Source organism: Hippopotamus amphibius, chromosome 10 (assembly GCF_030028045.1).
Source record: "Hippopotamus amphibius kiboko isolate mHipAmp2 chromosome 10, mHipAmp2.hap2, whole genome shotgun sequence".
Taxonomy (NCBI): Eukaryota; Metazoa; Chordata; class Mammalia; order Artiodactyla; family Hippopotamidae; genus Hippopotamus; species Hippopotamus amphibius.
In genome coordinates this window covers 50366182-50383312 of record NC_080195.1, presented here as the reverse complement: position 1 = coordinate 50383312, position 17131 = coordinate 50366182, and the positions used below count along the sequence as shown (strand labels likewise).

Genomic DNA, 17131 nt, shown 5'->3' with positions numbered 1-17131 from the left:
TTATGGGTGTACTTCTGGTTTCCAGACAAAGCGGATTATTCCTTATTTTACCTACTTTATTTCATGAGGTTACTGTGAGAATTCAGCAAGGTGAAAATAATTCTCTATGTTCCTGGTTATGGACCTGATGGTGTTCAAGCAGGGGTGTTTGGTGGAAGAAGGGGAGGATTAGGTGACCATCAGATTTGCCTTCTTATCTCTAAAAGTCTGTTTCCTGGGAAGTAAGTTAGATGAATCATTCCCCACTGACTTTAAACAATACTATTGACTCCTATGGATTACCAAGTTTTACATATCCATTACCAAATATTACTGAAAATAAAAATCGTCTATAGTTTGGCTAGTAAGAAAAAAGGATTATGCACACAACATTTAAGTGTATACCTTCCAGATTTTTCTATGTATTAATCGGTTGTTTTTCCAAAGTGGGATAGTATTATGAGGACTGTTTTTCACAATTTGAATAATATAACATGTACTCTTTTCTAACTTTTTTATACTAAATATAGGAAGAATATTTTCAGTGTCACTAAGTATTATTCTACAGCATCATTTAAAATAGCTGTAAGATGCTCCATAATGTGAATACACCTTAATTTATTTAACAAAGTCCATATTGGTGGAAAGTTGGGTTGTTCCCATAGTTTTGCTATTTTAAACATCACTGCACTGAGCAGCCTCCCCAACTGACTTCTGCTGTAAAAGTGGCCTCTCTTTAATGGGGGGCAAAGTGGTCCCTGACTTTACAAGAATCCCGTGCCTGTTTGTGGTTCGGGCTGGTTTGGATGAAGTTGTAAGATATGGTTGGACTTTATCTCAGTAGTTGCCTCCAGTAAAAGTTTGATTGGTGCTAATAATTACGGTAAAAACTTCTTACTCACTTATGGTTGAAAGAAAAACACAAGATGAGCAATGCTTCTGGTCAGCATCTTAAGATTTCAGCGTACTGATTCTAAGATACATCTAGAAAATAGATAGATGATATTAGCCGTCATTCATTTCATCCTGCTGTATTCCCAAAACAGGAAATTTGAGAGTGATAATCCAATTCCAATACATCAACACAAAGCACATGGCAGAGCCATTCAAACGGCCAAAGTACAGGGTATACGGAGAGATTTCTATGATGTAAAAGTGCAAAATTCGCAGTGCAGGGTCAGATTTACGTGGCTTGTCTAGGCTTTGACTTTTCAAAGTGAGAGTTTTGAACTTCTCTTTCTCTCAATCTCATTGCTATTTAGAATTAGCTAAATGTGCAACCTTCTGCTTGGAAATAAGCTGTCTCCTAAATTTGCTTTTGCATTGGAATGATTAGCTTTCAAATGAAACAAAGAAAAGGGATGGAGAAAAAGCAAGTAAAAATGTTTCTTCCCCTAAAAAGCAATCAGAAGAATTCAGGAGACTAGATAAAGGAGTTATAAAAGATGTGTCTGTACACATGAGAGAGTTGGAAGGGTGTTCACGAAGTTATCTGTTGCATTTGAGATGGTCAAATGAGCTATGAGTGTTAAAAGGCAGACGACCACAAGAGAGCATAGTACATATACGATCCCCTCAAGAATGTGATAAAGAGTATTGGTAGGAAAAATTGTTTGGTCAGATAGTCACCTGTGCCAGAAAGTTTGGTCAAAGAGAAGAGCCTTGATATCACTGGAGGAGGGACATGTACCAAGTAACCATGCCACGTAGACATGAGATGTTTGTAAAATTGGGTTCCTGTAACTTCAGCAGTGTCTGCACTTGTTTGTGGATACCCCTCGCATTGGCTGTATCATAGGCAGAATAATGCCACCACCAAGATATCTACCTCATATACCCCAGAATCTATAACATTTTATCTTACATGGCAAAAGGGACTTTTCATATGTGATTCATATACTGACTTTAAAATGATGGGATTATCCAGGTAGACCCAATCTAATCCCATGAATCAGAGAACCTTTCCCACCTGGATTAGAAAGGTGAAATGGAAGGAGGAGAGATCCAAAGCTTGAGACAGGCTCAACCCACCCTTGCTGCCCTTGAAGATGGAGGAAGGGGCCCTGAGCCAAGAAATGTGGGTGGCCTCTAGAAACTGGGAATGGCCCTCAGCGGAAACTCAGCAAGGAAATGGGGGTCTCAGTCCACAAGGAACTAAATTCTGTCAAAAGATAAACATGGAAACTGTCATGACACATCCACAGAGACACAAGCTTACTGATGAGCAGAAATTTCTCCAACAACGCAGCTTCCTCCTAATCCAATATTAATCCTTTTCTCAGAGGAGACAGCCCTCCAACTAACTTGGTGTCAGAAGTCCTTTCCAGTGTTTGTTCAGTGGTTACAGATTTTCTATTCGTCAACCATACATATTCACCCTGCTTAGGCTGTTAAATGAATAAAAGGGAAATGCCATGGTTGTTCTAGCTGGTTTCTAATCTCTCTTCTCGTTTTTTGTTTTGTTAAATAGGGCAGTTAAGGCATGAGAAATTGTAGCCTTCAATTGCTGTCTTTTCCCAATCAGAAGTTACCCTATCAGCTTACCCGCTGGGGAGAAAGACTAAAATAGCTCCTCCTGAAGTTTTACTTCCTCATTTGGTTCTTGTGTGGCTAAAATCTGTATTGTAACAGTGCTTAACAACCTACAGTTTTTATAACTTGCCTCCCTCCACCAAATCTGGAAGAGTCTCAGCTCTTTCAGGAATGATTTCTTAAAGGGCAAGTGTCTTTTCCAAAATAAATCATTTTTAACCACCATTTAAACACAAACTTTCACAGGGCTTAAAAACTGAAACCAGGTGATATCATCATATCCACTCTTCAAAATGCTAAATTTGTAATCCAATCCAAAAGTTTAGACTCTATCTTTTTATTGTCTGCTTTCATTTTAAAATAGAAGCTCTTTTTTTTTAAATGGTGGTGATCATCAGTATGAAGTGATAATTATTTGTGTTGGTGAACAGACATTCTGAAATACTGTATTCAGCTATACGCACCATTATTTTTAAGAGGAACTTTGACAAAAATAGAACCTAACTAGATTTATAAAGTATCTGGAGGATCAGTCAAATAAGAAATATCTGAAATAAGCGAGAATGCTCAGCCAGAAAAAAAAAGCCTTGAGGAAGACCCAGTGCTGCCTTTAAATATCTAACAACCGCCACAGGGTGCAAAGACCACACTTAACCTAGGCTCTAAAGGGCATCGCAGTGATGAAGATTACAAGACGGTATAAGGAAATAGGAAACTTTTCTAACAAGTAAAGCTCTTTTAAGATTATATAGAAGACACAGACTTCTCCCTCCTCCCATAAAGGATTAACTGCTATAGGAATTGCCCTCCTACTATAAACAACTAGAGTCAGAAAAAATATATGTAACAGCTGTTTTCAGACATTGGACAACAGGCTGCAGAAAACTGTAGTCCCTGTGAGAAGGGAAAAGATGAAGTGAGCCCTGAGATTGTCCACAACTTGCTGCCTGGAGTCAGTCTCTAGGCTACTCTGAAGGCAGGGGGAGCCCTTATACCAAAACTAGAAAAAGACATTACAAGAAAAGAAAACTACATATGTCTCTTGTGAGCATAGATGCCAAAATGCTCAACAAAATTAGCAACTGAAATCTCACAAGGTATTAAAAGTATTATATACATCATGATTAAGTGGGGTTTATTCCAGAAATATAAGGTAAGTTCAACATCCAAATATCAAGCAATAAAACTCACTGTATTGAAAGACTAAAAAGAGAAATAATGTGGATACAGAATACATGTCAATGGATACAGAAAAAGCATTTGGCAAAACTAATACCCATTCATAATTTTTAAAAAGAAAGATAAACTCGTAAAAGTAGGAATGCAAAAGAACTTCCTCGACCTGGCAAAGGACATCTACCAAAACCCTTTATTTAGCATCATGCTTAATGATAAAAGACTGATTGCTTTCACCTAAGATCATGAATAAGACCAGGATGTCACCCTCACTGCTTTTGTTCAACATTGTGCTGGAGGTCCTAGCCAGTGCCACAACTCTAGAAAAAGAAATAAAAGGCATCCATATTGGAAAGAAAGAAAAGCCTAAGGACTCCACTAAAAGCTATTAGAACTAACTGAGTATAGCAAAGTCACAGGATACGAAGGCAATACACAAAATCAATTGTTTTTCTACATACTAACAACAAACAATTGTACATTGAAAAATTTTGATACCATTTACAGTAGCATCAAATAATATTAAAGGCTTTGGAATAAATTTTTAAAAATATGTAAAAGACCTGTATGTATACTGAAAACTGAAAAACATTACTACTGACAGAAATTAAAGTAGACCTAAATAAATGGAGAATTATGCCATGTTTATGGTTTAGAAGACTAGCTATTAAGATACCAATTTTCCCAAATTGATCTTTGGTTTCAGTGCAATATCAATCAAAATCCTTGCAGGCTCTTCAGTGGAAATTAAAAAGCTTATTCTAAAAGTTATGTGGAGGACTTCCTAGGTGGCGCGGTGGTTAAGAATCCACCTGCCAATGCAGGGGACACAGGTTTGAGCCCTGGTCCAGGAAGATCCCACATGCCACAGAGCAACTAAGCCCAGGTGCTACAACTACTGAGCCTGTGCTCTAGAGCCCGTGAGCCACAACTGTGGAGCCCGCGTGCCACAACTACTGAAGCCCACGCAGCTAGAGCCCATGCTCCACAACAAGAGAAGCCACCTTACTGAGAAGCCCACGCACCACAACGAAGAGTAGCCCCCACTTGCCACAACTAGAGAAATCCCCCGAGCGGCAATGAAGACCCAACACAGCCAAAAAAAAAAAAGCCTCGTAAACTGTTCTATCGGGACTGAGTAGCACTGCGTATAGAATTAACTCATGCTCGATAAGCCTGATTCTTGTACGATGTGTATCAACAATAAAATTTGTCTGTGGATTTTAAAAAAACTGATAAATATCAGGTGTTAGGATATGAAGCAACTAAAACTCTCATGCTCTGCTGTACAACCCAATAATCCTAGATATTTACCCATGAGAAATAAAGGCATATGTCTACACAGAGATACACACACAAATGTCCATAGCAGCTTTCTTCATAATACTGAAAACCTGGCATCCTGAATTTTTACAGTTAGTGAATGGATAAACTAAACAAATGGTGGTGTATATATACAATGAAACACTTTTGAGCTATAGAAAGGAATGGACTACTGGTAACATGAAACAACACGAATGAAAGCATGCTGCGTGAAAGACACTAGGCACGAAAAGTCGATATGTTATATGAAATCCTAGAAAGAGCAAAACTATTGTGGCATTAAGCAGATCAGTGGTTACAGGGGATGCGCTGGGGGAAAGGAATCGATTGGAAACAGGCTGGAGGGAACTCTCTGGGCTTATGTAAATGTTCTATATCTTGGTTATGGCGGTGGTGACATGACTGCATACATTATTAAATTCATCAAAATCTTCATAGAAAATAATTGGATTTGACTGTGTATTTTACCTCAGTAACGCTGATTACTTTTAAACACTCACACACACACACACACACACACACACACACATACACACAGAGAGCTGCCAAAGATAGGAAGTGTTCAAAACCATCAGGGGTATTGTTGAAAGGATTGCTACAGTCCCTAAATTCCTCCATGGACGCCCCCCCCCCCCGCCCCCACCCCACCCCACCAGGTTAACAGCCCCTGCTGTAAGTCTCTGAGTGGGACAATAGCATTGTCACAACAGTCAAACTAGAGGAATTTTCATCCCAAGTTGCATCAGTAGTAAGACCATGCCAGCAGTAACTCAGGCTTTGGGAGGTCTAGCCTGTTAGAGATTTCCCACTTGAGGCTGTCCATGCAATATTGTGTATTATTTGGTAGAAACAGCGGGCTAACCTCTTTACGTAGCAGCATCTTCAAGATTTCCTTTTCCTCCTCCTTCTAAACCTTACTTTTAGAAAGGATTGGAAACTTTTTTCCCCATCACTAAATGATTGCTAAAACTAAATGTATTATACCTCCCAGTAGTATTTTTATTTTAGTAAAGAATAGAGCTGTAAGTAAAACCTATTCCCAACATTAGAACTTAAGGCACAAGGAGCAAAAGAAGGCATTTACTTTTTGGGTGAAAGCAGCTCTTTCTCAGTCCCCATGAAACTTCATCAAGAAACAATCTATTCCGCATATATGGCAACAAGGACTTCTCTCTGAGTCCTAGGACTTAGGACCCTCTTCAAACTTTCCCTGTTTAAGTATCTATGCGCAATACATTTTCTGAAGTTGTTTTTGTCTTTCAGAAACCATCAAAGTGGAGGGCAAAGAGAGTGAACAGACTGAGAAAAGGTAAGTCCTGACCCTACAACATTGTTGAAAGAGGTACGATCCCCAGAGAGTCTATAATTTAACTAGGCTTGGTCTGAGGCACGCAGGGAGCTCAGCATACATGAACTAATGGAGAGGAAAAGGAGAGGGAGACTAGTTAGGGCTTGGAGGAAAATGTCTCAGCTATAAATGGATGGCAGCGTGCCCAATACACAATGCCCAAGGGTCATGGCAAGTTCAGTTGTGGTCAAGTAGAAAATTAATACCAAAAGGGGCTGCACCCTATTCACCATGGTGACCCCAGTACCTAGCACAGTGCCAGGACCAGTGGGTGTCCTACATGTGTGGAATGAATAAATAAGTGAGGAGTGATAATATGTACCCTGTAGCCTCAGTGTCTTTGCATCTGCTGTGCCCTCTTCTTGGAATGTTCTTTGCCACTTCGTCACCTCATTCTTCAGATCCTGGGTCAAGCTGCACTTTCTTAAAAACTCTTCCCAAAGTAGATGATGTCAGCCGGTTATAGTATCATGTGAATCCCTGTGTTTTGTCTCCGTAAGACCGGGTTATACTTATATATTGGTGTCATTGTATTATTAAACGCTATGAACTTAACTGAATCAAACTCTGTAGAAGGCAGGGGACATATCACTGAAGCTCATCACTCGCTGCTAGAACCTAGCACAGTGCCTGGCACACAGTAAGCGCCCAGTAAATTTTTTAACTGTGAAACTGCAGCAGTGGATATGTTTGAATCCACAGAAAGTAGCCCTGTAATAATACTAACAGTTTTCAGTAGTTGTCATTTTCGTGGTGAATACTGGTTGAAAGATGATAGGACTTACAGAATTCACAGTGTAAGGGCTTGATACGTATATAACATGTTGAAAAGGAGTTTTGTGGAAAAGCAAACATTATTCTGGGCTTTAGTTTCCCTTACGTTTGCTTTCAGCTGAGCAATACTTTAAGTTGTTTGATTTGTACTTATTTTTCCTTTATTTGGCTTTCTTTCTAGATCCTTTACCTAATCAAATCCAAATAAGAACAGTACTTAAGTACCTCTAAATATGGCATAGGGAGAAGTGTGTATATCCTTTTCTTTATATTATCTTTTGTTCACATACCAGGACTATGGGAGGCAAAATCTGGTGAGGTGCTTTTTTTCTTTTTTTTTCCTTTTCTTTTTTTTTTTTTTTTTTGAGAGTTCAAGTTTCAGCTTTTTAAAACAAATTCAATCTATTTAAACTAAAAAAAAAAGTTTACCCATTTCTCCTACCTCCCTGACCCCCCACCTCTGGCAACCATTCAATCTGTTCTCTGTATCTATGAGCTTGATTTTTTTAAATTATTATTATTTATTTATTTTTAGATTCCATATATAAGTGAAATAATATAGTATTTGTCTTTCTCTGTCTGACTTATTTCACTTAGCATAATACCCTCAAGATGTAGCTGTGTTGTCACAAATGGCAAGATTTCATTCTTCTTTATGGTCTACTGTGTGTGTGTGTGTGTGTATCACAATTTCTTTATCCATTCATCCGTCACCGAACATTTAGGTTGTTTCCATATCTTGGCTATTAAAATAAAAATCTGTTGAAAGAATGAATGTATGTGTGAAGGAATACACAAAGATTCCTGGTGATCCATCCTTTCACAACATGATGCAATCAGATTGTCCGTATCTCCACCCACCCTGAGTAACTGGGTTCTCAAGAATATCGAGGCTCTGGTCACACAATCACGGGGCCAAAGCAACCCTAAGTCAGAAACCTGGTCACAGAGACACAGTCATGACCCCAGAATGCATAGTTGCCAGTGTGCCCAGCACTCATCTGGATACACCAGCTGCTGTGAGTCTCGGAATCCTGGATAGGGAGCCCGGGTGCTGAGATCTTGCCTGCCCTGCCAGCCTTAGCTCAGAAATGGTCCAGAAGAGCCTGCAGAGGGAAGGCAGCAGGGAATCAGCAGAGGGCAGCAGCAGGACCAGACAAAAATCAAAGATAGCAAGTTAGGAAGTGTGGACGGCACATCTCCACCTCTCTTCAGTGGTCTGTTTCTCCTCATTGCTATTGCAGTGTCCCCCTATATTCTGCCCTGTCGACATCTAGAAAAAGAAAGTGGCTCTACTGTGAAATCTCACCAGATTCTTTTCTCTATTTTTGCAGCGTAGAACTCCAAGAACCTGAAAGATCTGATGAAGCCCAGTGTGACATTTCAAAGACAGCCTCAGGCGACAAAAGAGCTACACATTTTTAATTAAAGAGTAAACACCATATGACTATCTGTTTTTTATATGCTTTCCTTTTCAAGTTTTGACTGACCTTTTTCTTGTCCCTCTAAACATTCCCAGAAGGCAAGAAAATATTACTATTTATAATAGCGGGGGCTTCAGGATTCCAAGTGACATAGCCTCCCTACAATGCCAGCTCTGCTCTCTATGCCAGGAGCAGATTTTAACTGTTTCTTTTCACACACTTGTGGGTCAGGCCCACCTAACTGGTTCCTGGCTCAGGAATCATGTGTAAGACTAACACCTCCTGTCTCAGATTCGGTCTCTTTTCTTAATTTCATAAACTGTGTGTTATGTAGAACTCCCAATGCCTGGAATTGTGGCTTTTATCTGCTCTGAATCTCAGGTGGTGCCTCATTCCATTTTGTACACCTGTGACTGAACAACTACCTTTTCAGTCTGGGTGGGAGTTATGTATTTTATGCGCTTACAGTGTTAATATTAATATTTTGAAGTATAAAGAAATTTGTACAGTAATAATGTAATTACTGAGAAAAGTTCACCTTCTGCTAAGGAGTTCCTGTCCCTCTGTGAGGGTCAGTGAGGAAAGTGGTGGCCCAGTGTGCTGCCAATGGTGAGGAGACCAACTCGAAATCTGAGAAATTAGGAGACAGAGAAGGAGCCAGATCTGTAGCCACTACCATCTGGGCTGTTGCTAATATCAAGGAGGATCCACCTGCCCGAGAAGCTACTGCTGAGCTTCAGCAAAGAGTGCTGGATAAAGCAGGAGATGCTGTCTATCATAAACCCTGCTTCTCTTGTCGAAAAAAAATGACTGAGATGATGGTCTGGGGCAACTGTGCGAGAGCCAAGAGAGATCGCAATACTCAAAACAGAAAAGAAAATGAAAGATCTTGACCAATAGAAACACACATGAATGGGACTGCCTAGGTGGCGCAGTGGTTAAGAATCCGCCTGCCAATGCAGGAGACATGGGTTCGAGCCCTGCTCTGGGAAGATCCCACATGCCACAGAGCAACGAAGCCCGTGCGCCACAACTATTGAGCCTGTGCTCTAGAGGCCGTGAGCCACAACCACTGAAGCCCACGCACCTAGACCCTGTGCTCTGCAACAAGAGAAGCCACTACAATGATGAGCCTGCGCAATGAAGAGTAGCCCTCGCTCTCAGCAACTAGAGAAAGCCCAAGTGCAGCAACTTAGACCCAACAGAGCCAGTAAATAAATTAAATAAACAATGTATAAAAAAAAAAGAAACACACATGAATGTTCAGTCTGTCCAGTCCTTTAACAAGCCACGGAAAGAGCAACAGATGGACAGTTTATCCAAATGGACTTAAGGCCAACTGCAGCTTGCTTGGAGGTTGGTGAGGGGTTTTGATGATAGCCAGGTTGTTGTAACGTTTCCTCTGGCTGGAAGCAGAGCTGGGGAGGGAGAGCTATCATCTTAATAATGGGGTGAATGGAAGGAGGCTTAGGGCTCTTTCAATGAATGACTGAGAGAGAAGGAGCTGGAACAGGATTAGGAGGACCAGAATACAAAATGCCTGGAGGCTGACTTAGCCTGCAGATGTCCTAAGGAGATACCAGCTGGCCCAGAGCAGGGCTAGCAAACTTGTGTCTTAAGACTGTCTAGACATCATTCTCAATGACAGGAACACTGGGCTTAGGGGAGGAATATACTAGCCCTGTAGAAATGAGTTAGGAGATTCTGGCTCTACGGCAGTATCACTAAGGGATGGAGAAGCCGCCGTCCAAACCTAAAGAGAACTCTGAAAGGCCCAAGCTACAGAAATAGTAGCTCTTCTTATTCTACGTGAAGGACCCTAAAGGGCTGTAGACAACTATACCAGCAATGCTTGTACTTGTAATAGTACCATTTGTGTGCTCTGCCTTGCCCTTGCCTTCATTAAGCTAAAGCATCTTGCTGTTTTGTAACATTTTTTTTAACTTTTATTTTACATTGGAGTATAGTTGATTAACAATGTTGTGATAGGTGTACAACAGTGATTCAGTTATACATATACACGAATCTGTTCTTATAGAGAGCAGTTCTCAATAAATTTCAATTAAAATGATGTAAAAGTCGAAATTTTCTTCTCCTCTTTCAACAGTACTTATAGTCTGATATGAATCCCTCTGTCCTCCTAATGTATGTCCTTCCTCTTTATAGCTGTAAGGTAGCCGCATTCTCCATTCACCCAGCTAAAATCCTCTGACTGACCCCAAACCCCCTCCTCTTCCCTTTCCTCTAACCATTGTATAAGTGAGGGTGTCATATGATTCTATGTTTATCTAGGTCCTGAGACATATGTCAGGTAAGGGATATTGTTTCTCAGGATAACTGGGAAATCTGAAGTTAAGGAAGGGAGACTTGGTTTTTATTTTGTAATGTTTTATACCAGGTAACGTATGCTTGTATGTGCATTAAACGAAAGCTTGGTACAAAAATTTATGCCATGAAAATACTTTGATTATAAAATAAATGCATGTAACTGTAATGTATATTTTTTTTTCTTTTTTCTTTTTTTTTTAAGAGCATAGGCTCGGTAGTTGTGGCGCACAGGCTTAGTTGCTCTGTGGCATGTGGGATCTTCCTGGAGCAGGGATTGAACCTGTGTTCCCTGCATTGGCAGGCGGATTCTCAACCACTGCGCCACCTAGGAAGCCCTGTAATGTATATTTGAAAGTCACTAAGAGAGTACATCTTAAAAGTTCTCATTGTAAGAAGAAAAATGTGTAATTGTGTGCTGATGTGTGTTAACTTATTGTGATGATCATTTCATACTGTGTATTATATCAAATCATTATGTTGCACACCTAAAACTAATACAATGTTATATGTCAATTATATCTCAATTAAAAATAAATAAATACATGGCATGTGAGAAGAGCCAGGAAAACTATGGAAAAAAAGAAAACTGTCCAGGTTCTTTGAGGGCAGGAATATGTCTAATTTCTTCACCAGTAGATCCCAGGCACCTAAGATAGTACCTCAAAACTATTTGTTTAAAGATAAATGAAACCTTAACATGCCCTCTGGTGAAAACATCCCCCTTTTTGTACATTAAATTCTCTAAGCCTTCCATATTCCAAGTCTGGGAGAAAGAACCCCAAGAAAGGTGAAAAGTGGTCATTAGGTGTGATAACAGTACTAGCTAATATTACTGGTGTTTATTTTGTACCAGGCAGTCTTATAAACCTTTAAACTCACTATCCCATTTAATCCCCACAACCCTGGGATGAAGGTATTGGGCTATCATGCCCATTTTGCTGACCAGCAAACATAGGCACAGAGAGGTCAAAGTGATTTATCCAAGGTCATCAACTTAGTGGCAGAGCTGGGGGAAATTTTGCAAATCATCACCCCTCCCACCCCATTATTTCCCAGCCTTGTGTTCTCTGGCTGTGGAAGAGGCCACATTTTGGTTGGTTCCAGGCTGAGTGCCTATACTCCATCTTACACGACACTACCCTAGCCTTGCAAGGTGGTGCCTCCAAAAGACCCATCACTGAGTTTTCCAGAAGCCACTCCCTCATCTCATAAGTCCAGAAGCTGTGGGTGATAAGGCACATGATGTGACCAATGAATGTGTTTCTGGTCAGAGAAAACAAGAGCTACTGTTGCTGACGCTAACTCCTCCCCCTCCACCCCTGCTACTTATTATGCTTTTGCAATCCACCTTCCTCCCTCTGCCATTCTGAAGCCAGCTGCATCTACTCAGTGTCCTCACATTTGTGAACCCAGGCTAGAAAGCAAGGAGTCATCTCTGACCACTGCCCTCTGACCTTTCCCTTGGCACCCACTGCTCACCCACCCCCTCCTGCCACGTCTGGCCATCACCAAGCCAGGCAAAGATTCCCCCAGGTTTAGCATCCACCCCCTCTTTTCTCATTCAGGCCCTTATTTCCTCTTCCAAGAACATGACAATCACCAACCAAACAATCCCAGTCTACTGTCTCTCTAACCCTGCGTTTTGCCCAAAACATCAAACAGAACAAGGAGATAAGTAGTGAAAAGAAGATCTCCCTCACATTCCATTTCCCTAGCCACGAAGAGGCAGGCAGCACTGATCTCCAGCTTCTTATGCATCTTGCCATAGATACATTACGCCTATATGTAAGTGTGCGTATGTGTGTGTGTGTGTATTTAGTGTGTGCATACATATATACGCACATATATATAGTACGTGTGTATATATACATAAACACACACACATACATTTGTGTGTGTGTGTGTGTTTTCCCCTTATTCAGGCAGATTTGGTTTTACTCTATACCTACGCAACCTAAACAGCCTAAACTAAGGGTCTTACAAAGATAATTAAGAGAGATACCAGTCTTTAGTGTGACCCTTGAAACTAAAAACATACTTCTTTCATGTATCAGTTTTCAGTCTCACCCATATACCAGAATTATTATGGTTCTTGTAAAAGTAAGGTTCCATTGGCTTTCACCATGGCTACCTGTTCACACCAAGAGAAAAAGTACTTGTAGATACTGCACTGTCTTCAGACACAAATTTCTGAACCTGTTCCAGTCTGAACAAGCTAGATCCTAGGTCTGGTGAACAAGTCATGCTGTACTGGGTCGCCTGTTTCCTGTGTTTCATGTATCTGTGATTATTTTTCCCTCTATTTCTCTCATCTCTCATTCTAGGTTATTGGATTCCAATGTTGTATCTCCTAGACTGATTCTCCTATTTCCTTTTCTTTCTCTCCTCTTCTCTGTATTTTTGTCTTTTGTTCTATTTTTTAAAGGTTTCCACAACTTAATTTTCCAAACTTTCTGTTGTATTTTTACATTTCTGCTATCATGTTTTAATTCCCAAGAGCTCTTTTTTGTTCTCTGAATGTTTCTTTTTCCAAGGACCTTGTTCTTCATGGTTTCAATACCATCTGTCAACTCTCTGAAGATATTAACGATAGGTTAAGTTTTCTTTTTCCTGCATTGTCTCCGTATCCTCCGAGTTGTTTCTTCCTCTTTGTTTGCTTTGGTATATATCATCCACGTTGGGGCATTCCTTAAATATCTAATATTCCTTGATTGCCTGTTCATGTTAAAGTGCAGAACTGAAGATTTGTTTGGAGGATCTGAGTCTACGGATGGCTGTTAATTTTAGCTTTACTGTAAAGAGATCTGGCAGGAGGGCCTTGTCAGAAAACCATCTTCAGGTCTTTTCTGTTGGGCTGATTAGTTTTCCAGTATCTTGCCTGAAAGGTAAAAGTCTGGCTGTCAGAATTTTGGCAGAGAAGTGAGAGAAGGGGTGTGTGTGTGTGTGTGTGTGTGTGTGTGTGTGTGTGTGTGTGTGTTAGTGGTAGAGCCTCTGCAATCTTTATTCAGTATGTGTAAATTTACTTTGTCCATATGTTTTCAGTATGGTAACTCCATCCTCAAATGTGTGAGATGTCTCTCTTTTCAAACACTTCCTGCTTTTCCCCTTCCAGACTCCAGATTTCTGCCAGGGTGGGAGAAGAAAGTTAGAAAGTTGCCCAGTGGTGTGGACTGGGAAAAGAGAGCTCAGCTTCTCAAACAACTTTTACTCAATCTTCCCTTATTTTGGCCCTCACTTTCACCCTTAATTGGTTCCTCAATCTAGTCTTGCCATTTCCTGAGGTTTTTGATGACTCTGGGGTAGAAAGTGGGGTATTTCTTGGTTTCCACACTGACAGGAAAGATTTGGCTACCTGCCTTGTTATGTTAGTTACCAGTATCCATCTGTTTTCCAGATTACAAATTCTTGTCTCCTTTCCTATTCTTGTACTTGAAATTAAAAAAAATTTTTTTCTTTAGTTTTAGTGGAATTTCAGGAGGTAATGGAATTAGATGTGTGTATTTTATCTACCCTCTTACCTGGAACTCCACTATTCAAAATTTTCTAGGACTCTAACATTGACTGCCTTCAGCCTAAAATCCAAAGTCATCAACAATGTGACTCTAACTCAACTCTTTACCAACCTTATTTTTCCATCTTCTCACACTGGATATCCACGATGCTGCCAGATTTAGTTATTAATTGTTTCCAAAATATAGCTTGTATTATCTGGGTTTTTTCACTTGTGCTAATCTGTGTCTCTGGAATATTTCTCCCCATCTCTCTCTGCTTAGTGGACTCTTGTTCATCATTAGAGCTTGGCTCAAATACCACTACTTCTGTTGGGCCACATACCTCACCACTACCCAGCCTGCACACAATTGACACAATATCTTGTGATCCAAGAACAATCATTCCAGCAATAACTCACTCCTATCCCAAAACTTCCTTTCCCCACCAAGCACCAAGACTCTGGCCACTGGACAGCATATAGAGCAGCTCCAGGTTTCCCAAGGGGAACTTCAAGTCACTGAAAAAGCAAGTGTTCTTGTGCACAGCCTTAGTCCTAAACTTCTTGGTCTGGGTAGTTTCATGCTCTACCTGTCAACTTCTCCCCAACCATCCTGGCTTTCAATTACCCAATTGCCTCCTGTCCTTGCCACACCACTTAGACCTGACAATCAGCTCCATCTCCCAGGTTAGAACTCTCGTTTCCCACTCTGAGAATAACTCGGATTCACTCCCTTAAAAAAGCTGCCTCTGGCCACCCAGGATAATCATCCCCCCACCACCTCAGCCTTCAGAACCCATTATTTCAGAGCATTCACACCAGACAAGCGCTTCCCAGCCAACAGGAAGCAGGATTACAGAGTACATACTTGACTCTATACAGGAGGCAGAGGTATCTACCCTGTACCTACCCCTCAATTTTAGTAGAGATCCTTATTAACTAAAGTAAAACCTCTCATTTCATGAAATCATATAATTTTAGAGCTTAAAAGAAGTCAAATAGTCCTTGGCCCTCAGGGAAGATAGAGGCTAGATTCCACAGGAATTGGGAAGCAGGATCTGGAGAGATGGGAAAGAAAGTGAAGATTCATTCAGAGATGGGTGGGGTGGTGGCAAAGTTCAACCAGACTAGAAAAAGACAAAGCATCCATTTAAAGCAACATTTCTGAAGCTCGCTACACTTTAAAGTTTGCCAGCATGTAACGAAATGCTTCTAACTATGTGGGCAGTTATCTATCTCTTCCTTATAACCTTCTAAAGAAAATATTTTCCTGCTAACAATGCATTAACAAGCATTAAGAATAAAAGGCATGATAATAAAGGAAACAAGACATCAGAATCAGCTGTTTTCACATCTTACTAGAAGCACATAAGATTTTCCCCTTCCCAAATTATTTCCTATTAATCTACACTTTGAATTAGAGTGACCAATACATTCTCCTTAGTGGACAAGGACAACACATCTCAGCACGTATAGCGTCCTAAAGTAGTACTCTACTTTAGTTGAGTCTAAATCAGAATCACAGAGTTGGGGGAAACCATAGATGCTATGTCTTGGGTCAAGGCTGTCTACCAAGGATGCTTTCAGAGAAAACTAGTACCTAGCCGTCCTCATCCAGGCACCAGTTATGCTCTTCCTTATTCATATATACACGAGAACAATGAAGTATTTTTTATAAACAAGCGTAACTCGACAAAGATTACAGGGCTCAGTACTTTTTAAGTGTTTTTATTATGAAAAGATGCTTTTTAAAAATATACATGAAGTTATTTCAGAAAGTAGCTCTCCACCCTGGCAGTCGTGCCAGCTTGATACAATTCATGTGGTATAGTAGCTTCTCTTCCCATGATCTGATTGTAAATCATTGTTTCTGAGATTAAATGCTGCGAATTTGTGGATTTCTTAAATATATAGAGTACAGAGTAAGGAGTCACTAAACAGGTCCTAACAGTCTATTCGAAATGGAACAAACACAGAAAGCATCCAATAGAGTCCTTCCGTTTTTGTGGCAAATGGGGGCAGAGGAGAGGGATTCACCAAACATTAAAGAGAGCTATGACCAGAAGTCAGGTTCCCCAGCTTCAGTCAAGGGTGCTTTCCACCTTACTGCGCCCTTGCATGCTTCCTGTAAGCTGGACCATCTGGGAAATGGGCATTGACAGAGTATAATGCAAAGTCCAGAGCATGCACTTTGGGTCGAGTAGACCTGACACTGCTATAGTTGACATGTGACCTTAGGCAAATGACTTAATCTTTCTGATTCTAGGTTTTCTTATGTGTAAAATAGGGTTAATAATACTTCCCTACCTACCTCATAGAATCAGGGGCGATCCAAAAGATACAAGGATTATACAGTTAAAGGAGGGGAAGGATGGGTAGGGGAGAGGAGGGGAGGGGAAGGGAGGGGAGGGATGGGGAGGGCAGGGGAGGGGAGGGGAGGACAGGGGAAGGGAAGGGGAAAGAGCCTCAGCAAACAAGCATTTGGGCACCTTGGTGCAGCAAGGTGGGGCTGGCAGTGGTGAGGGAGCATTGGTAGTGGGAGAACGGGAACAGGAAGCCACCATGGAGTAACGGGTGGGTGTAGGTTCTTTCATATAACACTCAGCCCAGAAGTCCCTCCACACCCTGCTGAAAGCCAGAAATGCTCCTACAGCACCTCCCACATCAGCCTCACTTGAAGAAGTCTCTCTCTCAGCACCTCAACCCGGGGACTAAGATGATTCATGCCATCACATCACGCACGTGGGACTTTTCCAT

The 17131-nt window shown here is 40.8% G+C and overlaps 1 protein-coding gene across 4 annotated transcripts in view; it reads left to right on the top strand.

Annotated features, from left to right (window-relative positions):
- CD86 (CD86 molecule) overlaps positions 1–8576 on the top strand; it is a 57744-nt gene extending 49168 nt beyond the window's left edge. For 2 of the 4 annotated variants that reach the window (XM_057697945.1, XM_057697942.1), the window contains 2 exons: positions 6274–6319; positions 8467–8576. In XM_057697945.1, coding sequence (XP_057553928.1) covers positions 6274–6319; positions 8467–8557 — 137 coding nt within the window. In that variant the 3' untranslated portion in view covers positions 8558–8576. The remainder of the gene's footprint in view (positions 1–6273; positions 6320–8466) is intronic. The other 2 variants (XM_057697943.1, XM_057697944.1) reach the window with 2 other exon arrangements.
- Positions 8577–17131: the final 8555 nt, after the last annotated feature.